Below are 26,333 nucleotides of genomic sequence, written 5' to 3' on the forward strand. Positions count from 1 at the left end.
CTTCCTTGAACTTTAAGAGGAAGAAGAATCTGTAGGAGTCGCTGGACTTGGGATGTGTGGTTTTTTCCAAAAGGAAACATGATGGTATAATTTTTTAAAGCTAAAAACATGACATTCCAATACAGATTGAATATGCATCCAAGATATATTTAACCTATGAATGAGGGAGCCATTAAACTGATTCAAAGATCCTCTGAGGGACAGAGGTTTACATAGTTTCTTTCTTTCTTTCTTTCTTTTTTTTTTTTTTTTTTTTTTTTTTTTTTTGTCTTTTGTCTTTTTACGGCCACACCTGTGGCATATGGAGGTTCTCAGGCTAGGGGTCTAATCGGAGCTGTAGCCACTGGCCTACACCAGAGCCACAGCCATGCGGGATCCGAGCCACGTCTGCGACCTACACCACAGCTCATGGCAACGCCAGATCCTTAACCCACGGAGCAAGGCCAGGGATGGAACCTGCAACCTCATGGTTCCTAGTTGGATTCCTTAACCACTGAGCCATGACAGGAACTCCCAGAGGTTTATATAGTTGACTGGGGATGGCATCTTGAAATGTTTGCTAAGTGAGAGAAAAACAAATTAATATCCTATAGGGCAATAAATCTGTAACTTTGAGAATTATCTTTTCTACTAGGCAAAAATCAATTGCAACTGTGCTTGACAAAAATTTCCAAGTTAACGTGTAATTTCACAAAGTCTGGGACCTGGTCAATAGTAAATAGAATATCAATCAAAAGTACAGTTCCTGGAGTTCCTGCTGTGTCTCAGCAGAAATGAACCAGAAAAGAACTGGACCAATATCCATGACAATCAATCCCTGGCTTCACTCAGTGGGTTATGGATCTGGCATTGCTGTGAGCTGTGGTGTAGGCCAGCAGCTGAAGATTCGACCCCTAGCCTGGAAACTTCTTGCCACGGGTATGGCCCTAAACAGCAAAAAAAAAAAAAGAAAAGAAAAAGGTACATTTCCCCCTCCTGTATAGCAAAGGGAACTCAACCCAATATTCTGTGATAATCTAAATGGGAAAAGAATCTGAAAAAGAATGGATGTGTGTATATGTAAAACTGAATCCCTTGGTTACACAGCAGAAGTTATCACAACTTCGTAAATCCAGCTATATTTCAAAAAACTTTAAAAAATTGTGGGGGGACTACATTTCCTCCTGGAGTTTCCTGGTGGTCCAGGGGTTAAGGATCTGGCATTGTCACTGTGGCTTGGTGCACTGCTGTGGCGTGGGTTTGATCCCTGGCCTGGGAACTTCTGCATATAGTAGGTGCAGCCAAAAAGAAAAAGAAAAATCCCCTATAGATTAAGGGATCCTAGGGTGAGCCTTTCAGATGGATGTCCCGACATGACATTGAAAGGCCTGCTGGAGTTCCCATCGTGGCACAGCAGAAACGAATCCAACTAGGAACAATGAGGTTTCTGGTTCGATCCCTGGCCCTGCTCAGTGGGTTGAGGATCTGGCATTGCCATGAACTGTGGTGTAGGTTGCAGACGCAGCTCGTATCTGGCACTGCTGTGGCTGTGGCGTAGGCCGGCAGCTGTAGCTCCAATTTGACCCCTAGCCTGGGAACCTCCATATGCTGCAGGTGTGGCCCTAAAAAGACAAAAAAAAAAAAAAAAGAAAGAAAGGCCTGCAGTCATCCTTTTCCCTTACCTCTGTGTTTTGGATTGTTTTTTTTCTTAATAGATGTAACTTCCTTAAAGATATCGTCTTTAAAGTTGAAGGACATTAGAAAAGCATTTAAAACTAAAGTTCATATCAATTTTACATTCATATATATTAAAGCATATACATTTATATCTATAATTACTAAATCTTGGTCACTTTGCTCATAAAATTCAGAAAAAGGGACCGAATTCTAAACAACAACACTTTTTGTTTGTTTTTTAGGGTATTGTTGTTGTTGTTGTTTGGGGATTTTTAGGGCCACACTTATGGCATATGAAATTTCCCAGGCTAGGGATTGAGTTGGAGCTGCAGCTGCTGGCCTACACCACAGCAGCATGGGATCTGAGCCCTGTCTCCAACCTACACCACAGCTCATGGCAATGACAGATCTCCAAACCACTAAGCAAGGTCAGGGATTGAACCTACACCTTCATGGATATTAGTTGGGTTCATTACTGCTGCACCACAACAGGAACTCAACAACGCATTTTTTTAATTCAAAACAATGTCTAAGATTTTTCTGGGCCAAGATGGCAGAGTAGAAAGACCCTGAGCTCACCTTCTCTCATGAGCCCACCAAAATCACTATTTGCAGAACAACCATTGATTAAACAAAAACAAAAACGGAACCTACCAGAAAAGATCTTTGGGCCAGTAGATATTGGGCTTGCCCTGACCCAATAGTTCGTAGGCACCAGTGCAGTGTTGCCTCAGGTGAAGCAGCTAACTGGATGGGAGCACAGCCCCACCAAGAGCAGACAGGTTTCCTTAAGACTCCCTGAGCCCACAGCCGCTTCTGGACATGGTCCCACTCACTAGAAGGCCTAGAACACAGCTCTAGAATCCCCAGGGCCCTGGCCTTGCCCTCCAGAAGCCTCTGGACAAGCATCAGCCACCAGGGGGCAGACAACAGATGCAAGAAAACCATAATCCCACAGCCTCTGGAACCAGCCTGCCCACCAGCAGGCCAGAACCTCCTTTAGACCAGTTGGGCCTCAATCCTGCCCACTAGCAGACCAAAACACGCTTTGGAGCAACCTGCATGCTGTACTCAACTGTGTCAGGAACCACTCTGCTACCAGCTCTAGGAGCCTTAAGCCATGCAACCAGACTTCAGGGCCCAGCTTGGCCTGCTCCGAGTCAGGCATTAAGCCCAGGACCTGACTTTACCCACCAGTAGGCAGGCAGCAGCCTGGAGTCTTCTAGACTCTGACTCCACCCACCAGTGAGCCAGTCTAACCCCAGGGACCGCAGTTCTGCAGTCAGCTGCCTCATTACCTGACCCCCCCCAAACCAGCAGCCAGCAGCATCCATACCAGGCAGAGTGTGGCAACCAATCAGACCAGGAGACAACCAAGCCTACCAGACCACCCACATAGTCAGCCCACTGAAATAGGAGAAACCACTTAGCCCGCATAGGGGGAAACTCTAGGGCATATAGCTTGGATGATAAGAGGGGTGTGCACTTCTGGGATTCAGACGACATCTCCTACAGAAGGCTGTTTCTCCAAAGGTGGGAAACATCACTGATGTATCAGATACACAAAAATACAAACAGCAACTTAGGCAAAATGAGGTGATAGAGGAACATGCACCAGACAAAGGAACCAGATAAAACTTCAGAAGAACTTAGTGAAGTAGAGAGAGGCAATCTACCTGAGAAAGAGTTCAGGGTAGCAAACATAAAAGTGATCAAAGAACTCAGGAGAATAGATGCAGAGTGAGAAGTTAGAAGACTTTAACGAAGAGTTAGAAAATATAAAGAAAACCCAAAGATAGAAATTCCTGTCGTAGCACAGTGGTTAACGATTCCAACTAGGAACCATGAGGTTTCGGGTTCGATCCCTGGCTTCACTCAGTGGGTTAAGGATCTTATCTGCAGCAACCCAGCGTGCCTAGGTTTGCACCTTGGTTCTCCTTGCTAATGCATGTCCTGCTAACGACCCCTCATGAACCCCTTGGGGCCATGAGGTTCCTCTTTCTCTTGTTCTTTAGAGGACATATCATGCTTGTGCAAATGGCATGCCCATCTGCACAGGTCCTACGTGCCTAGACCAATGCATTATGTCCTCATTCAGCTGACCCCATGAATAACTTATGCCTTTAGGTCTTTGTTCTTAAGTTTAAGTCATTTACCAGCACTGTGACTGTTTTTCAAGCAGGAAGATGGGGTAAAGTAAAGCAGGACAAGATGGAGTTTTCAGCAGAGAGGCTAAGAAAATATTGTAGAAACACGTCTCGTGACAACAAGGGAATTCCTATAAGGCTATTAGCTAACTTTTCAGCAGAAACTCTATAGGCCAGAATGGAGTGACCCAATATATGTAAAGTGATAAAAAGGAAATATCTACAACCAAGAATACTCCAACCAGCAAGGCTCTCATTCAGATTTGACAAAGAAACCAAAAGCTTTACAGACAAACAAAAGTTAAAAGAGTTAGCACCACCAAACAAGCTTTACAAGAAATGTTAAAGGGACTTCTCTAAGAAAAAAAAAGAAAAAAAAATTACACAACTAGAAACAAGAAAATTATGAAAGGAAAAACCTCATCAGTAAATGAAAATACACCATAAAGGTAGTAAATCAGCCATGTACAAAGCCAGTAGGAAGGTTAAAAGACTAAAGTAGTAAAAGCATCTATATCCACAATAAAACAATTAAGGGATAAGCAAAACAATGCAATATAAATATGATATGAAAAATAATAATCATGAGAGAAGGAGAGTAAAACTATAGATCTTTAAAAATGTATTTTATTATTATCATTATATAATTATTATTATTTTTTGTCTTTTAGGGCCATGCTGGTGGCATTTGGAGGTTCCCAGTTTAGGGGTCCAGTTGCAGCTGTAGCCACCAACCTACACCAGCCTACACCAGAGCCACAGCAACACAGGATCCGAGCTGCATTCTGCAACCTACACCACAGCTCACAGCAATGCCGGATCCTCAACTCACTGAGCGAGGCCAGGGATCGAACCCGCATCCTCATGGATACTAGTTGGGTTCATTAACCACTGAGCCATGATGGGAACTCCTAAAATTCATTTTAAATGAGAGATCAACAACTTAAAACAATCACATATGCATATATAGATTGCTATAAAAAAAAAAAACTCATAGTAACCACAAACTAAACAGCCAATGGATCCCTGAAAAAGTCAAAGAAGAAATCCAAAAATACCTAGAGACAAATGAAAAACATGATAATCCAAAATCTATGAGACACAGCAAAAGTAGGTTTAAGAGAGAAGTTTATAGCAATTCAAGAAAAATCTCAAATAAACAATCTAACCCTACAACTAAAACAGAAAAAGAATAAAAAACAAAACTCAAAGGTACTAGAAAGAAAGAAATCATAAGGATCAGGACAGAAATAAGTGAAATGGAAAAACTTTTTTTTAAAATAGAAAATATTGGAGTTCTCGTCATGGTGCAGCAGAAACAAATCTGACTAGGAACCATAAGGTTGCGGGTTCAATCCCTGGCCTCACTCAGTGGGTTAAGGATCCGGCATTGCCATGAGCTGTGGTGTAGGTCACAGATGCAGCTCGGACCTGGCATTGCTGTGGCTGTCGTGTAGGCTGGCAACCACAGCTCCGATTCGACCCCTGGCCTAGAAACCTCCATATGCTGCGGTGTGGCCCCAGAAGGACAAGAGACCAAAAAAAAAAAAAAAAATAGAAAACATCAATGAAACTAAGAAAAAATAAACAAAACTGATAAACCTCTGGCCAGATTCCTCAAGAAAAAAGGGAGAATGCCCAAATCAGTAAAACCAGAGATGCAAAAGGAGAAATTACAACTGGTACCAGAGAAATACAGGGGATAATAAGAGACTACTATGAAAAACTATACGCCAATAAAATGGACAGCCTTGAAGAAACGGACAAATTCTTAGAAATGTATAGTTTCCCAAGACTGAACCAGGAAGAAATAGAAATTATGAAGAGACTAATTACCAGCAATGAAATTGAATCAGCAATTTTTAAAACTCCCAACAAACAAAAGTCCAGGATCAGATGGCAACACAGGTGAATTCTACCAAACATTTAGAGAAGAGTTTTAACATCTATTCATCTCAAACTATTCCCCTCAGAAAATGCAGAGGAAAGACTATTTTCAAACTTATTCTATGAGGCCAGCATCACCTTGATTTCACAACCAAAAACACCACACAAAAAAAGAAAATTACAGGCCAATACCACGGATGAATATAAGCACAAAAATCCTCAACAAAATACTAGCAAACCAAATCCAACAATATATTAAGAGGATCATACACCATGATCAGGTGGGATTTATCCCAGAAATGCAAGGATTTTTCAACCTCTGCAAATCAATTTATATTATACAACACATCAACAAACTGAAGAATAAAAACCACATGGTCATCTCAATAGTTACACAGAGAGTTTTTGACAAAATTCAACATCCATTTTATGATTTAAAAAAAACCCTCAAGAAAATAGGAATGTACCTCAAAATAATAAAAGCCAAATATGACAAGCCTACAGCTAATATCACATTCAATGGTGAAAAAGTTAAAGCATTTCCTCTAGGCTGAGGGGTAAGACAAGGATGCCCATTCTCACCACTTTTATTCAATACAGTATTGGAAGTCCTAACCACAGAAATCAGACAAAAGGAAAAAAAAAAAAAAAAAGAGGGAATTCTCATTGCGACTCAGTGGAAACGAATCCAACTAGTATCCATGAGGATGGGTTCGATCCCTGTCCTCCTTCCATGGGTTAAGGATCTGGCATTGTTGTGAGCTGTGGTGTAGGTCAAAGATGCGACACAGATCCCGCATTGCTGTGGGTGTGGAGTAGGCCAACAGCTGCAGCTCCAATTCAACCCCTAGCTTGGGAATTTCCATGTGCCACAAGTGCGGCCCTAAAAAGAAAAAAAAAAAAAAAAGGAATCCAAATTGGTAAGGAAGAAGTAAAACTGACACTGTTTCTAGATAACATGTTACAATACATAGAAAATCATAAAGACCACCAGAAAACTACTAGAGCTCATCAATGAATTCAGTAAAAACTGCAGGATACAAAACTAATATACAGAAATCTGCTCCATTTCTACACACTAACAATGAACTACCAGAAAGAGAAATCAAGGAAACAATTCCATTTATCAAAAGATTAAAATAAAAAAGATTAAAATATCTAGGAATAAAACTACCTAAGGAAGTAAAAGACCTGTACTCAGAAAACTATGACACTGATGAAAGAAACCAAATATAATACAAACGGATGGAAAGATATAACGTGTTCTGGGATTGGAAGAATTAATTTTGCTAAAATGACCACACCACTCAAGACAGTCTACAGATTCAATGCAATTTCTATCAAAATCAAAATACCAAAGGCATTTTTCACAGAAATAGAACAAATAAATTTTAAAATCTTGGAGGAGTTCCCATCGTGGCACAGCAGAAACAAATCCAACTAGGAACCATGTATGTGTAAATATATATATAAATACATAAATAAATAATATATATATATGTGTGTGTGTGTGTGTGTGTGTGTGTGTGGAATACTACTCAGCCCTAAAAAATGATGAAATTTTGACATTTTGCAACAACATGGATGAATTTGGAGGGTATTATGCTAAGTGAAATAAGCCAGATGAAAACAAACACTGTATGATATCATTTATATGTGGGTTTAAAAAATACAACAAATTTGTGACTATAACAAAAAAAATAGAAACAGATTCACTGGGAGAACAAATTAGTGGTTACCAGTGGGTTGAGTGAAGAGGGAAGGAGCAATATAGGGGTGGAGGTTAAAAAGGTACAAATTATTATGAATAAAATAAGCTTCAAGGATACAGTGCACCACAAAGGGAATATAACCAATATTCTATAATAACTCTAAATGGAGAATCATTTTTTTTTTTTTTTGTCTTTTCTATGGCTGCACCTGTGGCATATGAAGGTTCCCAGGCTAGGGGTCCAGTTGCAGCTGTAGCCGCCAGCCTACACCTGCCTACACCAGAGCCACAGCAACACAGGATCCGAGCTTCGTTCTGCAACCTACACCACAACTCATGGCAATGCCAGATCCTCAACCCACTGAGCGAGGGCAGGAATCGAACCCGCATCCTCTTGGTTCCTAGTCGGATTCATTAACCACCAAGACATGATGGGAACTCTGAGAATAATTTTTAAAAATTGTGAATTGGGAGTTCCCATCGTGGCCCAGTGGTTAATGAATCTGACTAGGAACCATGAGGTTGCAGGTTCGATCCCTGGCCCTGCTCAGTGGGTTGAGGATCTGGCATTGCCATGAGCTGTGGTGTAGGTTGCAGACACAGCTCGTATCTGGCGCTGCTGTGGCTCTGGCGTAGGCCAGCAGCTACAGCTCCAATTAGACCCCTAGCCTGGGAACCTCCATATGCCACAGGAGCGGCCCTAGAAAAAGCAAAAAGACAAAAAAAAAAAATTGTGAATTGTGGCACAGCAGGCTAAGGACCCAGTGTTGTCACTGTAGCAGCTTGGCGCAGGTTTGATCCCTAGCCCAGGAACTTCCACATGCGCAGGCATGGTCAAAAAAAAAATTGTGAATAACTGCATTGTACACCTGTAAATTATATAATATTGTATCTACTAGACAACTAACAAAAATCTCAAAAAAAAAAAAAACCCACAAATTCTCCTCATATCCTCCCTACTAAAACAGCTGATCTTTGAAGGTTTGACTACAGTTGTTTTGGGGGGTTTTGTTTCTTTGTTCGTTTTGTCTTTCTAGGGCTACACCTGCGGCATATGGAGGTTCCCAGGCTAGGGGTCGAATCGGAGCTGTAGCCACTGGCCTACACCACAGCCACAGCAATGCCAGATCCAAGCCGTGTCTGTGACCTACACCACAGCTCATGGCAACGCCAGATCCTTAACCCACGGAGCGAGGCCAGGGATGGAACCCGCAACCTCATGGACCTAGTCGGATTCGTTAACCACTGAGCCACAACAGGAATTCCTGACTATAGTTTTAAAAAGTTTCTTTACTCCAGTATTTGGGAGTAGCAGGAAAGGCAGATGACTAGAGGCACAAGGGATGGGTGAGGAGGGGTGAGGCGGTCGGGGTAAATCACAGATGCATACGGCTTAAACAAGCCAGGAGTTCCTGTTGTGGCACAGCGGGTTAAAAACCCAACCAGTATCCATGAGTTCCCAGGTTCAATCCCTGGCCTTGGCTCAGTGGGTTAAGGATCCGGTGTTGCCATGAGTTGTGTAGGTCAAAAATGCAGCTCCAATCCTGCATTGTTATGGCATAGGGATGGCGGCTACAGCTCCGATTGGACCCCTAGCCTGGGAACCTCCATATGCGGAGAGTGAGGCCCTTAAAAATAAATAAAGAAACATGCATTTCAGGTGTTTCTTACACAGGTGGTCCTAGGCCCTCACTTAGAGATACCATCTTACAAGGCATGGGAAAGCAGACAGGAAGGCAGGTAGACCCAAGAAGGGGAAGAGTGCCTGGGTGTATTTCACTCTTTCATGAATGCCTTTCTTCTTTCCCCAGCCTAAGTGGAAATCCCTCGTTCCCCAGTTGTAAATGCAGATTCTGAATACAGGGGCCCTGGCTCTGGTGGGCGAAAAGAAAGGAGAGGTGGGACCAGCCAGGCTTCCAGAGGTTGTCAGAGAGCTTCATTTCTAGGGGGCGCAGGGGGGTGGGCCTTCTTGTCTTCCACCAGGAGTTATCCAGGGCACAGCCCAGTCACCTCTGTGGTCCACGGTCCCCTCTGGAAGACTCCCACAGCAGATACCCTTCTTTATTTAGAGAACTATGCTTGCAGCTTTATCCCGGGGCAAATCCCTGACTGTCCAAAAGCAGGGACTGAGAAGGTCTTTGGACCCAAGCGTCTTCTCCCAACATTCCGTGACTCTGATCTTTGGGTTACTCAGGGCCCTGCTGGAAACACGTTTTCTTCATGATCTTCCCTTTCACCGATAGGAGGAGTTCCCAACGCACTGACATATTCTCGAAGGGCAAGGGATGCAGTTTGTTTTGTTCTCGTGGTTTCTCCAACACCTGCCCCAATGTATAACATACAGTAATCACTCAATCATTATCTTGAGTGATGATTAATGTCTGTCTCAGGATTCCAGCGAAAGGGAGAGCAGTGCTCTGGCTGGGATAGTGAGGGAAGGCTTTATGGTGGCATCTAAAACGAACCTTGCAGGGTGGTTTGGGTTTCCTAGGAATGTTGAGAGGAGGCACATTTCTGGCAGAGGCGCCGCAGGAAATCAAGGAAGCAAAAGAGAACATACTGTTTTTGAGGAACCACAAAAATAGAGCCTATGAATATTATGCAACTGACCAAACATAACATGCTGTTGTCTCCTCAAAAGCTCAAGGAACTGCTGTGATTGACCAGATGCTTGGTTAGAAAGGAAAATCTTGGTTTCCATTCCTCTTTGCTGTTCAACGGCCATTGTCATGGCCCAAAGCTTTGATCAGGAGACACCTGGGCCTCTGTGACTGCCCCCTGCCAGGTGGTCCAGGCTTGCCACTTCGTTCTCCTGAGCTAAGAATTCGACCGGCCAGAGAACCCAGCGAAACACACACACATTGCCCTTAGGTCTAGCACTGTTTTCATTCCAACAGCTCTTTGAGATCTTCAAGCCTCTGAAACAAAATCTCAATGGAGAAGCCAAAAGCTGCTGTTGCCACCGCAAGTGATGAGAGCAACAAGAAAGATCATACATGGGTCAAAATATAGGCCAAAACCCTGGGCACCTGCGTTTGCCCCCTTTCATCCCTTCCAATTGCAATGACAGAATACGAAAGAAAACAATTATTAAAAATAAATTCAGGAGTTCCCGTCGTGGCACAGTGGTTAACGAATCCGACTAGGAACCATGAGGTTGCGGGTTCAGTCCCTGCCCTTGCTCAGTGGGTTAACGATCCGGCGTTGCCGTGAGCTGTGGTGTAGGTTGCAGAGGCGGCTCGCGGCTCGGATCCCGCATTGCTGTGGCTCTGGCGTAGGCTGGTGGCTACAGCTCCGATTCGACCCCTAGCCTGGGAACCTCCATATGCTGCGGGAGCGGCCCAAGAAATAGCAAAAAAAATAAATAAATAAATAAATAAATAAACTGATCTTTAAAAAAATAAATAAATAAATAAATTCATAGTAGCAGGAGAGACTCAGAAAAGGTAACATTGGCGGACCACAAGATAAGAAATTTCTGATCTATATAAAGGCCATTTGTCAACTTGAAGGCAAAACACAGGGTGGCTGAAAAAACTGTGGTAGATGAAATGACAGGCCAACGGTCACCTGCTGTAGAGCACAGGGAACTCCACCCAGTATCCTGTGATCATCTATGAGGGAAGAGAATCTGAAAGAGAATGGATGTGTGTATATGTATAACTGAATCACTTTGTTACACAGCAGAAGTTATCCCAACCTTGTAAATCCACTGTACTTCAATAAAACTTTCTAAAAATGGGGGAAAAAAAGAATATTTCAGTGTGTTAGAGACTATGATACAATGATTTTCATAAATTTAGAATATTTATTCAGTAACTAGTTTCTTTTTTTTTTTTTTTTTTTTTTTTTTTTTTTGTCTTTTTGCTATTTCTTTGGGCCGCTCCCGCGGCATATGGAGGTTCCCAGGCTAGGGGTCGAGTCGGAGCTGTAGCCACCGGCCTACGCCAGAGCCACAGCAATGCGGGATCCGAGCAGCGTCTGCGACCTACACCACAGCTCCCGGCAATGCCGGATCCTTAACCCACTGAGTGAGGCCAGGGACCGAACCCGCAACCTCATGGTTCCTAGTTGGGTTCGTTAACCACTGTGCCACGATGGGAACTCCAGTAACTAGTTTCTGATCTCATATGTCAAGCACTCTCGTAGGCACTGGGGAAAATTATGGTGAATAGGACAAAATCACCGTCTTGCAGTAGTTTTCTGTTACTCAACTGTCATTAATCTCCTTTGTCCAATGACTTATTCAATGACCTGAACAAAATTCCATCAACAAAATATTCCATCAACAGAAATATTCCAGTGTATAGAGAAGACTGAAAGTAATAAATATGACATCCATATGTAAGAACCATATCTAATTCATCCCTAAATCTCTAAATTATTGAGAGACACTGGATTAAAATGATGAGGTCAGTTGCAGCCAGCCTGGGACTCAGGCCTCCCCAGACCCTAGCCAGGATGTCCAAGAGCTAAAAAGATGAAATATGAAAACACACCAGTTAGGGAGTTCCCATTGTGGCTCAGCAGTTAACAAACCTGATTAGTATCCATGAGGATGCATGTTCGATTCCAGGCCTTGCTCAGTGGGTTGGGGATCTGGCGTTGCTGTGAGCTGTGGTGTAGGTCGGAGACATGGGTCGGACAGCTCTGATTCCATCCCTAGCCTGGGAACTTCCATATGCCGCAACTCCATATTTATATTTATTAAACAACATAACATAACAAAATAAAATATATACTAGTTAGGAAGCCATGCTATAGATCAGGACTTCTGAAACTCTAACACACATAAATAAGAATTACCTGAAGTGCTTGTTAAAACACAGATGGCTGTGTTCCCCCTCCAGAAATTCTGATTTAGTAGGACCAGATGGAGCCGAAGAATGAGCATTCCCATCAGGTTCCCAGGTAATGCTGATGCTGCAGGGTGGAGTGGAAATTAGAAGAGGAACTCTCACCCTCCGCTTTGTAACTTCAGCATTGTTTGCCACGTTTATATAAAGCACACTTTTCTTTAGTAACCAAAAAATAATTTCAAAGAATCGAAAAGAGGAACCATCATTGTCTTTTCAAGAACAAACAACAAAATGGGCTGGTTCTCGACTTGTGTTAATACTTATTTTTTTTCCTGATGAAGCTTATCAAAACTGCTTAGTTATAAAAGAAATATACAATTGGGAAAAGTTGAAACGGCTAAATAAGCCTGAAAACAATTTTGACTTTTTTGTAAAGATATTAGAAGTTGTACAAAATACCTGTACTTAAAAGTGGTTTAAAGGAGAGTTCCCGTTGTGGCTCTGTGGTAATGAACCCAACTAGTATCCATGAGGATGCGGGTTTGATTCCTGGCCTCAGTGGGTTAAGTATCGGGCGTTGCTGTGGTTGTTACCAGAGGCTGGTGACTGCAGCTCTGATTCGACCCCTAGCCTGGGAATTTCCATATGCTGCATGTACAGCACTAAAAAGAAAAAAATAAAATTAAATTAAAAAATAAAGTATTTAAGGAAGTTCTCTAGTAGCTCAGTGGGTTAAGGATCCCGCTGTGGCACAGGCTGCAACTGCAGCATGGGTTCAATCCCTGTCCCAGAAACTTCCACATGCCACAGGTGCAGCCAAAAAAAAGAAAAAACACATTTTTTGTTTTTTAAAAAAATCCATATTTTCACTATTTTATTTTAGTACCACAGACAAGATTTTTAAAGTAACATAGTGCAATCCCTTTTCTCTTGGCGTGGGATGGCTCAGGGAGGGCTGGGGCAGAGGGTATGACCCACATAGTTGAGGCCAGTGGGGCCTAAAGACTTGCTATATCAAGGGAGGTAGAAAGAAGTAAATGTATCAAGGATCCCACCCGCCTTTTCTGTATTACTCAGTACTTTAAAATCAGTGAATATATGTTGCTTTAGAAAACAGTTTAAAAATTTTTTTTCTTTTTTCTTTTTAGGGCCGCACCCACGGCATATGAAGGTTCCCAGGCTAGGGGCTCGAAAAGGAGCTGTAGCCGTCGGCCTACACCACAGCCACAGCAACACGGGATCCAAGCTGCGTCTGCAACCTACACCACAGGTCACGGCAACGCTGGATCCTTAACCCACAGAGCGATGCCAGGGATCGAACCCGCATCCTCATGGATGGCAGTCGGGTTCGTTAACCGCTGAGCCAAGAGGGGAACTCCTAAAATTTTTTATTATAGTTGATTTACAATGTTCTGTCAATTTCTTCTGTACAGCAAAACGACCCAGTTATACATACATACATATATATATATATATATATATATATACACACACACACACACACACACATTCTTTTTCTCACACTACCCTCCATCATGCTCCATCACAAGTGACTAGATCTAGTTCCCTGAGCTACACAGCAGGATCTCATTGCTTCTCCACTCCAAATGCAATCGTTTGCATCTACTCACCCCAAACTCCCAGTCCATCCCACTCCCTCCCCCGCCAGCAGCCACAAGTCTGTTTTCCATGTCCAGGAGTTTGTTTCTTTTCTATAGCTAGGTTCATTTGTGCCAAATATTTGATTCCAGATATAAGTGATAGCATATTGGAAAACATTTTTAACATTGTTAAAAGGTACTGCATACTCACCAGTTGGCAACAGGAGTCTCTGATGATGCTGCTGCCAAAGTCCATTCATCCCACTGAACTACCATTTTAATTTACTTTTTTGAGTCCTTCTTTTAATTTATGAGTCCTCTGAGCTCAAAGTCATTTTCATTCCCGCACTCCAAGCCCAGCCCATGAAATTGATGGCAAAGAAGGGATACAGTCACGAAAGCCATTCTTGCTTTTTCCTGGGTACACGGATGATATAGACTTTTCTTACCTTTGTCATTAAGTTGGAGCCAGGTGACTTCCTTTTGGCCACAGAGTGTAAGTGAAAGTAATTTATACCGTTGCTAGAACTAGGCCATACAAATCTGCCATCCCTCTCTGCCTCTCGCCTTTGCAGCAAACGGGGAGACCTCTTGTTGAAAATGGCAGCATTACAAGACTAAAGAAGCCTTGAATGGATGCATGAAACAGCCTTCCCCAACACGCACACCCTCCTCTCATTGCCAGCCCGCACTGGACATAAGCAAGAAATAAACCTTCACTTGATTAATACCTTGATAATGCAGAGGTTGTTTATTGATGGCAATAAACATACCCAGGCCCATATAGGTAGGAACTAAATAATTGCTTGAGGGAGTTCCTGTCCTGGCTCAGCGAAAACGAATCTGCCTAGTATCCATGAGGATGCAGGTTCAATCCCCGGCCTCGTTCCGTGGGTTAAGGGTCTGGCGTTGCCGTGAGCTGTGGTGTAGTTCGCAGAGGCGGCTCGGATCTGGCATTGCTAGGCCAGTGGCTACAGCTCCCATTCGAGCCCTAGCCTGGGAACCTCTATGCACCGTGGGTGCAGCCTTAAAAAAAAAATTTTTTTTTAATTAAAAAATAAATAATTGCTTGAAAAATAAAGGACTTTCTTGTGATGACCCCAGCAACAACGTGGCAAGCAGGCTGGGCTCCACGAAAACAAAGTAATCATTGCTTCTTCCCAATGAAATTTGGCTCCTTTCCTCAGGTTGTTCCTAACCACAATCGTCATCATTTGACTCGAGTTGAAATAATGTTATTTCTGCTGATAACAAATAAGAGACTTTCCATTAAATGACTGTCTTGGCACCTAAACATGAGAATTCAGTTATTTCCTGTGAGAGCAACACACGTAGACCAGCTCAATGTATTTATTCAACCTTCTTCTGAAACGTGTATTTAGAAACCACCTGCTATACACCAGGCCTTTCCTGCCCTGATGTGTGGAGGAGATGTGAACAGCCTTCTAACCACAACGGCTAGACCAATGGGGCAAGTGCCCCCAGAAGAGGACGGTCAAGGCCACTGGATTGAGAGTCTGAAGAGGCGGAGCTGTCCTGCATCCAAACAATTCTGCGATCATGAGCAAGTTGCTGGCCCTTCCTGAGCCCTGATTCCTCTGCAGTAATGGTCGGTTTAGACTAATCTCGGGATGGCGAATATATAGAACACAACATGGAGTTCCCCTTGTGGCTCAGCGGAAACGAATCTGACTAGCATCCATGAGGACGCACGTTTGATCCCCAGCTTCGCTCAGTGAGTTAAGGATCCGGTATTGCAGATGCAGCTCAGGTCTGGTGTTGCTATAGCTGTGGTGTAGCCCAGCAGTTGCAGCTCTGATTCAAACCCCAACCCAGAAACTTCCATAAGCCGCAGGTGCAGCCCTAAAACGTAATAATAAAATAAAAAAATAATTTTAAAAAATTAAAAACACAGACTTAGGAGCCAGACTGCCTGAGTTTGAACCCTGATTCCACAGGTCAGCTGTCAAAGCTTGGGCGGGTTATGGATGGCTTTTGTGCCTCAGTTTCCTCAACTGCTGATATAAGGCTTAAAAGGGCTGCTCTTCGTGAAGCTATACACAGGGGTTAGTGTGTATGGCAACCATTAAAGTATGTTTGTTAAATCAATTATCTGCTGAGGACTGTGTCACTTCTTCATCCCAGGGAACCATGAGGGGATGAGGCTGGGAGCCAAAGTTTCTGCTGAAGCCCTTAAATGAGGATTTACTAGACCTGACATGGAGGACTCCAGACCTCATCCTGCTACCCCGAATCCCCTCTGATCTCCAACACAGATCCTGAATCTCCAGCCCCCATAAGGCCTTGTTCTGAGGCCTGGAACCCGGAATCCAGCACAGGACACATCCCAGCCTTGAGATCGCTCACTAGCCCTGTGTTCATGGTCTTCCGGTGACTAAGGAAGGCCTGATATCAAAGGGTTAAACAGCATTCCCACTGGGGACACAAGGCAATTTCCTCCCTGAAACCTTGGCTCTTGGGACTTCCTTCACTCCACCCTCGACAAAAGTGCAGGAAATGCAATTGCTAAGGAACCCACTGCTTCCTACTTCCTTTTGAAATCTTAGTTCCCTTATTTGAAAAAATATATTTTGCCTTAATGAACATTTCTCAAAACGTCCTCAGCCCAGGAGCCTCAGAAGCCGCTACCAGGCCAGTGCTCCTCCTGCGGTGGCTCCATTCCCAGGAGGATGAAGGTCGCCGTGGCAGCTGTCTCCCACCTCTTCCTCCTCCTCCTCCTCCTCATCGCCATCCCCCTCGGGTTCCAGACTGAAACCTCTTTGAGTGAGTGCGCCCCCTTCCAACCTGGCCCCTGCAGGGACACTAGCAGAAGTAGGGTTGGTGGGAGAAAAGGGTTCTAGAAGGAGGGCTGGTGTCTTTTTTTTTTCCCCCCATTAAAATATAGTTGCTGCGCCGTATTATATGTTACCGGTATACAGTATAGTGACTTGCGGCTTTTAAAGATTATACTCCATCGCTAGTTATTAGGAAAAGCTGACTGTACTCACTGTGTTGTATGATGTCCTGGCAGGTTACTTTATACTTAATAGTTTATACTTCTTAATCCTCTACCCCGATTTTGCCCCCCCCATCCCCCTACAGGGAATCACTAGTTTGTTCTCTGTGTCTGTGAGTCTGTGTTTTTTGTTTGTTTGTTTTTTGTCTTTTTGTGTTTTCTAGGTCCGCACTTGTGGCACATGGAGGTTCCCAGGCTAGGGGTCTAATCAGAGCTGTAGCCACCAGCCTACACCACGGCCACAGCAAGGAGGGAATCCTTAACCCACTGAGTGAGGCCAGGGATCGAACCCGCCACCTCATGGTTCCTAGTTGGATTCGTTAACCACTGAGCCACAATAGGAACTCTTGTGAATCTGCTTCTTTTTTGTTATATTCACTAGTTTTTTGTTGGTGGTGGTAGTGGTGGTTTTTTGTTTTTTGCTTTTTTTAGGACCACACCTGCGGCATATGGAAGTTTCCAGGCTAGGGGTCAAATTGGAGCTGTAGCCGCTGGCGTGCACCACAGTCACAGCAATGCCAGATCTGAGCGACATATTCAACCTACACCACAGCTTATGGCAATGCCGGATCCTTAACCCACTGAGGGAAGCTAGGGATCAAACCCGCATCCTCATGGATGCTAGTCAGGTTCATTAACCACTGAGCCACGATGGGAACTCCTATCTTATTTTTTAGATCCCACGTTTAAATTATATCAAACAGTATTTGTCTTTGTGTGACTTATTTCTCTTAGCATAATGCCCTCCAAGTCCATCCATGTTGCTACAAATGTCAAAATTTCATTCTCTTTTATGGCTGAGTAGTATTCTGTTGTGCATGTGGTGGGGGGGGGGTCTGGTGTCTTCTTTTTTTTTATCTTTTGTCTTTTGAGGGCCGCACCCACGGCACATGGAGGTTTGCAGGCTAGGGGTCTAATCAGAGCTGTTGCTGCCAGCCTACACCAGAGCCACAGCAATGCCATCCCAAGCAAGGCCAGGGATCGAACCCAAAACCTCATGGGTCCTAGTCGGATTTGTTTCCGCTGAGCCACGATGGGACCTCCAGGTCTGGTGTCTTCTTAAACTGGTTTCATCCTCACCCGGCCCAGAACCAGGCCATGCAATGAGGCCAGGCTATCTCACTGTCTCTTTACCCTCCTGGATTCATCTCTTTGCCATTAAGAGGAGCCATCCTATTTAAGAGTCATTACACCCAGGAAGACTGGGGCACAGTGTCTGGTGTCCCTTGAGGCTATTTTGTCCATTTACTCCCCAGGATTTGGGCCCAGGCGGCTTCCAGGATCCACCTGCCCCATGAATGCAGCATCACTGTGGAGGGGGGGTCCTACCTAGGCTCCCTTTCTTTAGCTTATTTCTTAGGATGAGCTGCCTTTACAGACAACCCAAACTATTCCTCCCTCTTTACCTCATTTCCTTTTCAGAAACTGAGGGGAAATATAGGAGGCTGTTGAAATTAAGCCAAAGTTGGTGGAATCTGGAGAGTTTTCCATGAAAAGCCAGCTCAGAGGAATGCAGTGGGAGTGGTGCCCAGGGACCAGGGGATCCCTCATTCCATTCTCTGGGGGGTGAGGATGCTGGTGGAAATGGTGCTTTCCCTTTCCACCAGAGTGGACGGTCACACTCGGTGATCCTGGGGCCAGCACCATGCACATTGCCATTTGCCATTTCTGTCCAGAGGTGACATAATGTGACACGCCCATCACTGCACCCCATAACTGCAGGGCCCTTAATCTGAAATGCCCTTCCCGCTACCCCCATAATTCAAGTTTGGTGTGACTTTGCTGTCACCCCTTTGGACCAGCTCTAAGAGCCATGAAATTTCCGAATCAAAAAATAACTGAAAACGCCAGTGAGTTTTTTTTTTTCTTAAAAATTGTTGACCAGGAGACTTTTTCTTCAGGCAAAATCTTAAGCAGAAGACCCAATATGTAAAACAGGAAGAAAAAAAAAAAAGGCGTTGGGGTCCTATGCCCAACACTCCACATTCAGGCGCATCAGTGTCTCCAGGAAGCTCTGGGTAAAAACCACCACGAGGAGCTCCTGTCGTGGTGCAGTGGAAACGAATCCCACTAGGAACCATGAGGTTGCAGGGTTCGATCCCTGGCCTCCCTCAGTCTGGCATTACTGTGAGCTGTGGTGTAGGTTGCAGACGTGGCTCGGATCTGATGTGGCTGTGGCTGTGGCGTAGGCCAGTGGCTGTAGCTCTGATTAGACCTCTAGCCTGGGAACCTCCATATGCCTCCAGTGTGGCTCTAAAAGGGAAAAAACAAACAAACAAACCACCATGAGCCTCATTGACAGATGAGGAGACTGAGAAGGGAGCCGGGGGTGATGGGCACAAAACCATCAGAGGCACAGTGGGGTTAGAACTGGGTGTCCTGGCTCCCTGGCCACTGTCCTTAGGGCTTGGTGTGGGCATCCTGCCCTTTTTGCAGGGCACAGGTTCAATGGGCACATGGGCAGGATGGGGGCACTGGGAGGGGTAGGGTCTGTGTTCCCGAATGGCACGTGCCCTCATCCCTACGGGATTTCTTCCTGACGTCCCTCCTCTTTGGAGCATCTCTGCCAGCTGCCCAGGGATGGCGTGTGCTCGCTGGGAAGACCTGGACCCTGCTGCTCCTCCACCGAGTCTGCCAGACCCTCTGGGCAGGGCTGGAGAGTGGGAACCAGGGCAATTGCTGAGGAGGGAGGAGGGGAACAGGAGCACGCGGGGCGGGTGGTGGGGGAAATAATCTGAGAGGGAGGCCAGGGGACTGAGTTTCTCCACAGTCCTCTCTCTGAATCCTAGGGGGCTGTCCCCTCCTGCCTTCCCTCCTCCACCCCCTGGGGACACAGAGGCCACCTGCAGCTGTCGCCTTTAACAGGGCCCCGAACCTACCAACCTACTGATTGCTGCTTCACCCACCTGACCCGTGCAATCCCGAGAGAGCGGATTTCAAGCTATTATGAGACCAGCAGCCAGTGCCCCAAGCCTGGAATTATGTAGGTGGCACCCACACACCACACTGGGAGAGGGGAGCCAGCAGAGCCGGCGGGGGTGGGGGGAAAGCAGGAAGGGCACACAATGGGGACTCCCTAGGGTGCTTCTCAGGTGTGTCCACACTGGGAGAGGCAGCTGAGGGCCAGCCTGCCTGGGGCCTGCAGGGCCCAGGAGGAAGCTGGCCCCCCAGATGGGGGGCGGGGGAGGGGAAGAAGGGGAGTACTTCCTGGGTGGGCACACAGGAGCTAGATGTGGCTAGGGGCACTGAAGGGCTGAAGGGCATGTCTCAGAAAGGACACTGGCCCTGGGCTGCCCTGACCAAGGAAGGAGAACCAGTGTAGGTCGGGTGAGGGATTTTTGTAGAAGGGAGCCTGGACTCTCACTTCCTGGCTGCTGGACCCCTGGTTTGTGACCTTTTTCCACTCTCGTTCCCTAGCTTCATCACCATAATAGGCCGTTTCGTTTGTGCCAACCCCAGGGATGACTGGGTCCAGGACTACATCAAGGAGCTGAAGGAGATCTGAGAGACCCAGCTGCAGTGCAGAAGGACCCAGCTCAGAATTGAAAGAGAAGGGGCTCCGCCCCCACCCCCCTTCCCACCAGCCCCAGCCACCTCCTGGGAGCTGCCCTGCCTTGAATTAAAGACCAGTCATGCCCTTCCCGCCCTCATTCATTCCTACGGAACTGCCCACCGGCAGTGGGCTGGTGAGGCCCAGCCCAGAATGGCACCCCCAGCATCCAGCCTCACTCTGCAGAAGTTTGGCCAGAGCTTGGTGCGTAAAAACGGGAAAGACCAGCAATGGAGGTAGAGGAAAACTGAGCAGAAATTGAGAAAGACACTGTGTACAGGCCACCTTTACACAATAATGACAGATACCATTTTTGTAGCAACTTCTATATGCCAAACACTCCGCTAAGCAGTCTGTGTGCATTGTCTTATTTAAGCTTTACAAGTTGAAAGCTAAGAATTATCACCTGGTGTTGCAGGTAAATCTTTATACAGGGGTCTCTAGGGCAGTCAAACGCTATAGCCTTTTTCTCTCCTGGTCCCAAGGCCTCTGTTCCCTGCTGGCCGGGATAGGAATGATTCATGGGCATGTTTTGTCCAATTTTCCCCTATCCACTTATATACATCAAATTGTACTATATTGTTTCACTCTTCACTCTTTTTTTTTTTCTCCAGGGCCACACCTGCGGTATATGGAGGTTCCCAGGCCAGGTGTCGAATAGGAGCTACAGCAGCTGCCAGCCTAGGCCACAGCCACAGCAAGGCCAGATCCAAGCCACCTCTACAACCTACACTGCAGCTCACGGCAGTGCCAGATCCTTAACCCACTGATCAGGGCCAGGGATCAAACCTGCGTCCTCATGGATACGAGTTGGGTTAATTACTGCTGAGCCACAATGGGAACTCCCTGTTTTACTCATTTTTGTGTCCTGCACAAGGCATAGCAAAAGTCTTGGCCCAGACCAAGTGCTCAGGACATAGGTGGGTGGATGGATGGATAGAGGGATGAATGGATGGGCGGGTGGATGGAAGGATAGATGAGTAGATGGATGGGTGGGTGGGTGGATGGATGGATGGAAAGATGGGTGGATAGGTGGGTGGATGGCTACAGTGAGACAGAAATCAAGAGGCAGTTTATGCTCCAAGAACAACACCCAGCTGTCCCCCAAGGCTTCCACGTTCAACAAGGCACTCTGTGAACTTAGAGAAAGAGCACTCCCAGTGTAGGCACAACGACCACCTTCCCTGGCCTCCAGCCTCCACTGACAAGGCCCAAGAGGGTGCCTGCAGCTAAAGGTACAGCCAGGCTTCCTCGAACTTCATCGCCTCCATGAACAGAGGTCAAGTGCTGTCCCACCTACACACCCTCCCCACCCTCATAAAAAGCCACGGTTTCACCACCATTAACTGCCTTGAACCCACCAGGACTAATTGCATCATATGTGTTCCCTATTTATGAGCAGTCATGCCAATCAGCAAGCCCCATAAGGATCTTCATAGTCCTTGTTTTGCTCTGCCTCCCTCTGCTCTGATCTCCCAAAACATTCCCTCAGGCTTCAGAAGTTCACAGTCCATCAAAGGCAAAATCTCTCTTTCATTTCTTCTCTGAACGCTGCCTCCAATCTGAAACGGGGTCCTGAGGCAGTCTGAAGAGAGAAGATGCTGAGGGACGGGTCCAGCCTCAGCCAAAGCCCGAGGGCAGAAGCTAGAACTTTGGGTCTCAGAAGCAGGTTTTCGGGCTTGGAGTCTTGGGGCGCCCTCTGCTGGTCACAGTGGCAGATCCGATTAACCCACACAGCGGGCACCCAGAAGGGATCAGACAACTAGACCTAAAACTGGTTCTGAGTCCAAGGTCCAAAGAGATAAATGAGAACATTAACAAATAAACCAAACACTTCAGCAACAAGTGGGGACCAAGGATCAGGATTTTTTTTTTTTACTATTAGTTACATAACCTGTGACAAAAGTGAGCTCAATCATGGGTTCTGGGAGGGGTGGGGGGAACATCCTTTTCAGAGGGCACTAAACCCTACCCTTGCCTCAGTCTGTGCTCTCCTGCTTTCTGCAAAATGGGAGTGAAGGAGTTCCCACTGTGGCTCAGCAGGTTAAGAACCCGACTAATATCCATGAGGATGCAAGTTCAATCCCTGGCCCCACTCAGTGGGTTAAGGATCCAGCATGAGCTGTGGTGTAGGTCGCAGATGCAGCTCGGATCCCAAGTTGCTGTGGCTGCGGTGTAGGCTAGCAGCTGCAGCTCTGATTTGACCCCTAGCCTCGGAACTTCCATTATGTGTGGGGCTAAAAGAAAAAAGAAAATAAAAAATAAGTTAAATTTGTTTAAAAGGGGAGTGAGAATCTCTCCTCCCTGCGGTGAGGACTAAGCGAATTAGGGCGTGCGAGGTGCTGACACACGGCGCATGCTCACACTTTCCCTTCCACTCGTTTTTTTCCTTCACACGGATTCAAATCTGACTGAATTCACCTCTGCACCAGCCCCTACCCTCCACCACCCTCCCTTTGGGCAGACACCCAGGGAGGCCCGTTGTCTCTCCTCCTCCACCCGCTCTGAAGCGGTCAGAGTCCAGAGAGCTGAGGGCTCAGAGGGAGGACCAGCAGGGAGCCCACCTCCGCTCAGCCCTGCCCTGGAGCTAAACTGCCCCCTCGAGAAGATGAAGGTCTCCGTGGCTTCCCTCTTTCTCCTCATCCTCATCCTCGCCACTACTTCTGCTCTTCGCGGCCAGGAAAGTGAGTGAGTCCACCCGTCCCTGAAGGGCAGCCGAAAGAAAGGGGAAATGGGGCAGCTGGCATGCTGCGAGGTGACGCTGAGAATACTGTCAGATCTCTGTCACCCGCCCCAGGGCCTCTCCGCTCCTGCACCCAGAGCTGCTGTCCTTAATCTCCCTCCTTTGTAAGTGGAGCTGGGCTGTGGTCCACATCCTTCTGGGGTTGGTCGGGCAGGTTCAGGAAGCTGGGTCAAGGTTACATCAGGGGTCCTCGGGATGGAGAGCAGGTGTGAGCACTTAGGAGGAAGAGCCGAGGAAGCAGCAGAAGAGACAGGAGTGAACAAACGTGATGAGGAGGAGAAAAGCCATAGGTTCCCCCGAAAGGGCAGGACGAGGGGAGTCTGGGAGGCGGGCTGAGGGAGGCTAGGGATGAGGGAAGCCCGGGAACGCAGAGTCTGAACCCACAAGGCCTTGCTCGCAGTGTCCGGCATGGATTGCTGGGACCATCAGGGCAACCAAAACAAGTCCCAGTGGGATGCCCAAGAGTGCTATTTTAGCATTTCTGTCTCCATCCCCCAGCCTAGGATTAAATAAAATCTGTAGAAATGAGAAAAGGAGTTGAGAGATTTTGAAGCCACGGGATGCCTGGGACCTATGGAGAACAGGATTCGTTTTGTCCACTCCCTACCCCTTCCTCTGCCATCATTTATAAAGGCTGGTGACAGGGGAGCAACTAAGACACTCAGGTCTTCCACCTACCTGCCTTCAGCTGCCCCATTCTTTTCTCCCTAAAGCTACCCTTGGCATACAGTCTGGTCGGACTCTGCCTGTGTAAACACTCAGGGAGCAAGGGTCACACACACCATTGCAATATGCCCTCATACCCTCAGGAAGCCCCTGGTCTTCATAAATGTTGCCTGAGGCCCAGTGGGACTGTGTGCAGAGGTGTCTCAGGGCCCTTCGGGAAGGTCAAGCAGGAAACCAACCCCCCAAAGCGTGGATCAGCCAAACGGTGCTCTTGAGAAGACTTCAGCTTTGCCACCAGCCAGAAGCAAAGGTCAGGGATTTGCATTCTGCAGGTGTAGCAACCTGCCCTCTGTGTGACACCCCAACTGATGGGCAGTCTGGGGCGCTCAAGGCAAACGGCACTTCTAACCAACCAAGTCCGGCCTCCTGAGAGTGTCGGAAAGGGGGAAAGAGGCATGTCCGGGCCAGAAGAGTGGCCATCGCCTCCATCAGCTCTTCATTACGGCAAGCACTGACTGAACCTCTCTGTGCCAGGCTCCGAGTCAAAAGCTTTACAAGCACGATTTTAGGACACGGGTTATCTTTTTACCCATGTTTCATGGGTAAAAACACCCAGAGAGATGAAGAAGTTTGCCCATGATTCAAGCCATTCAGTCAAGACTCCAATTCACACTGTCTGACCCCAAAGCTTCAAGAGAAGCCTTTTCTTCCTGCCTGACCTCACCTGCTTGCCCCTCCGCCTCTCCCCCCCCTCCCCCCCAACCCCGTCCTCAGACTCCCTGGTGCCTCCGGCACAGAATCCACACTCCCTCCCCCAGCGCAGGAGGGGGGTGGCCCTCCCCTTGCTCATGAGTATCCTCTCCCTTCTTCCTCCTTCCCACCTTGCACTGCAGCTCCCAGACACGCAGGGCTCCAGACATTTCTTCTTCCCAGAACCTCTAGCCCCTCTGGCTGCCCCAATCCCACACCTCCCTCAGGAGTCAAGTCAGGCACCACCTGCTGGGATACTTCTTCCTCAACGACCCAGGCTGGGTTCGGTGCCCCTCATTCTGTCCCCCTAGCATCTACTGCCCAGTGTGACTCCATCCCTGACCACATTCTATGGGGCATTTATCTCTTCACATTCCCTTTTCACAGGGTGGCGACTGTGTCTTCCTCATGTTCTGACCCCCATGGAGCCTGGCATGTAATAGGCGCTCAATACACGCTTGCCAAGTCAAGTTCATTAGCAGATGTGAACACCCCAGGCCTTTGTACTTGATGCAACTCTGTTCAGAGGCCAAAGGTTCTACATGTATGTCCCCCAGAATGGTTCCTCTTTTTTGCTTTCTCTATTACCCATCAAGCTACCATCCAGCCCTGCTGGCAGATGGCTTCGCCATCAGAAGAATGGAATGCAAGAGATGGGAGACAGAGGTGGGCAACCATAGGCTCTCTCCTCCCCACCCCCCTCTCCGCCTCCTCAGTTCAGCTTTCAATCTGATTCCCTTAGGAATTCCTGACTGGGTGAACCCTCCACCCACCTGCTGCCTGACGTATCATGAGAAGGTTTTGCCAAGGAAACTGGTGGTGGGCTACAAAAAGGCCTTCAACTGCCACCTACCAGCAATCATGTAAGCACTTTCCCGGAGGTATTTCTGTGGATAGGGAAGGGGAGCACATGGCTGGAATGGGGTGCACAGAAGCAAATCTCCAAGCTAGAAGGGAGATGTGGCTAAAGGGATGGGCTTTGACCATCACAGGACAGGCCCAGGTTTAGTTTTCACTTTGCCACTTACAGCTGTGTGGCCCAAGCAACAGCCGCTGTAATGAAACCCAAGTCTGAGGGTCTGGCTGAGTGGGGAAGGGGCTGAAAGAACGATGAGGTCTAGAGGCCAGAGAGGGAGACCTTCTGAAGGGACCCAGGTGGGGGAAGCCTAGGGAGGTGGTACAGGGCATGAGGCAAGCCCCCTGTGAGCTAGAAGTGGGGGAGTGTGTAGACTGGACCCAACCTATTCCATGGCCCATGACAGCCTAACTCTGTCTCCACAGCTTCATCACCAAACGGAACCGAGAGATCTGCACCAACCCTGATGACAAGTGGGTCCAAAAGTACATCAAGGATCCCAAACTATCTTTGCAGCCTTCCAGGGTGTCGGCCTAGTTGACATTCTCAGATCAGAGAAAGGCCCACCCCAGCTCTTCAACTCCCCAAGGGGGTCAGGCCTCAGTGGGAGCCCAAGTCTGGGGAAAAGAAGGTGTAACCCTGTGGAGATACAGGAAGCCTTGTGGTCTGATTGACAGAGTCACATTCAGAGAAGCAGACCAGTGATCTAAAAAGTAATTAAAAGTGGTATCAAATATATTCTCAGTCTCTAGAGATTTAAGGACGGCGGGCAAGGTTACATTCTTTTTTTTTTTTTTTTTTTTTTTTTTTGTCTTTTTGCTATTTCTTTGGGCCGCTTCCGCGGCATATGGAGGTTCCCAGGCTAGGGGTCTAATCGGAGCTGTAGCCACCAGCCTATGCCAGAGCCACAGCAACGCAGGATCCGAGCCGTGTCTGCAACCTACACCACAG

The 26,333-nt window shown here is 46.8% G+C and overlaps 2 protein-coding genes across 3 annotated transcripts; both read left to right on the top strand.

Moving 5' to 3' along the window:
- The first annotated feature begins 16,402 nt into the window (after positions 1 to 16,402).
- Positions 16,403 to 20,723, top strand: CCL14 (C-C motif chemokine ligand 14). Of its 2 annotated transcripts, none has more exons than XM_084982712.1 (3): positions 16,403 to 16,585; positions 19,683 to 19,800; positions 20,277 to 20,723. In XM_084982712.1, exons 1-3 carry the CDS (start codon positions 16,492 to 16,494, stop codon positions 20,320 to 20,322), a joined length of 258 nt encoding a protein of 85 aa, XP_084838838.1. In that variant the 5' UTR covers positions 16,403 to 16,491; the 3' UTR covers positions 20,323 to 20,723.
- Positions 20,724 to 22,882: 2,159 nt separating this feature from the next.
- Positions 22,883 to 26,120, top strand: CCL16 (C-C motif chemokine ligand 16). The gene is made up of 3 exons (XM_003131714.5): positions 22,883 to 23,051; positions 25,269 to 25,389; positions 25,808 to 26,120. The coding sequence occupies exons 1-3, from the start codon at positions 22,976 to 22,978 to the stop codon at positions 25,917 to 25,919; spliced, it is 309 nt and encodes a 102-aa protein (XP_003131762.4). The 5' UTR covers positions 22,883 to 22,975; the 3' UTR covers positions 25,920 to 26,120.
- The last annotated feature ends 213 nt before the right edge of the window (positions 26,121 to 26,333 follow it).

Source organism: Sus scrofa, chromosome 12, assembly GCF_054392235.1.
Source record: "Sus scrofa isolate SSC_HxYL_T2T_F1_AM1 chromosome 12, Sscrofa_HxYL_maternal_Yorkshire_Landrace_v2.0, whole genome shotgun sequence".
Taxonomy (NCBI): Eukaryota; Metazoa; Chordata; class Mammalia; order Artiodactyla; family Suidae; genus Sus; species Sus scrofa.

Excerpts from the sequence above, each read along its gene's own strand:
- CCL14 (XM_084982712.1), top strand. The coding sequence starts at position 16,492 with ATGAAGGTCGCCGTGGCAGCTGTCTCCCACCTCTTCCTCCTCCTCCTC. Across the intron at positions 16,586-19,682 it reads CCAGACTGAAACCTCTTTGA|GGCCCCGAACCTACCAACCT; the intron begins GTGAGTGCGCCC and ends CGCCTTTAACAG. Across the intron at positions 19,801-20,276 it reads TGCCCCAAGCCTGGAATTAT|GGATGACTGGGTCCAGGACT; the intron begins GTAGGTGGCACC and ends TGCCAACCCCAG.
- CCL16 (XM_003131714.5), top strand. The coding sequence starts at position 22,976 with ATGAAGGTCTCCGTGGCTTCCCTCTTTCTCCTCATCCTCATCCTCGCC. Across the intron at positions 23,052-25,268 it reads TGCTCTTCGCGGCCAGGAAA|GAATTCCTGACTGGGTGAAC; the intron begins GTGAGTGAGTCC and ends TGATTCCCTTAG. Across the intron at positions 25,390-25,807 it reads TGCCACCTACCAGCAATCAT|CTTCATCACCAAACGGAACC; the intron begins GTAAGCACTTTC and ends CTGTCTCCACAG.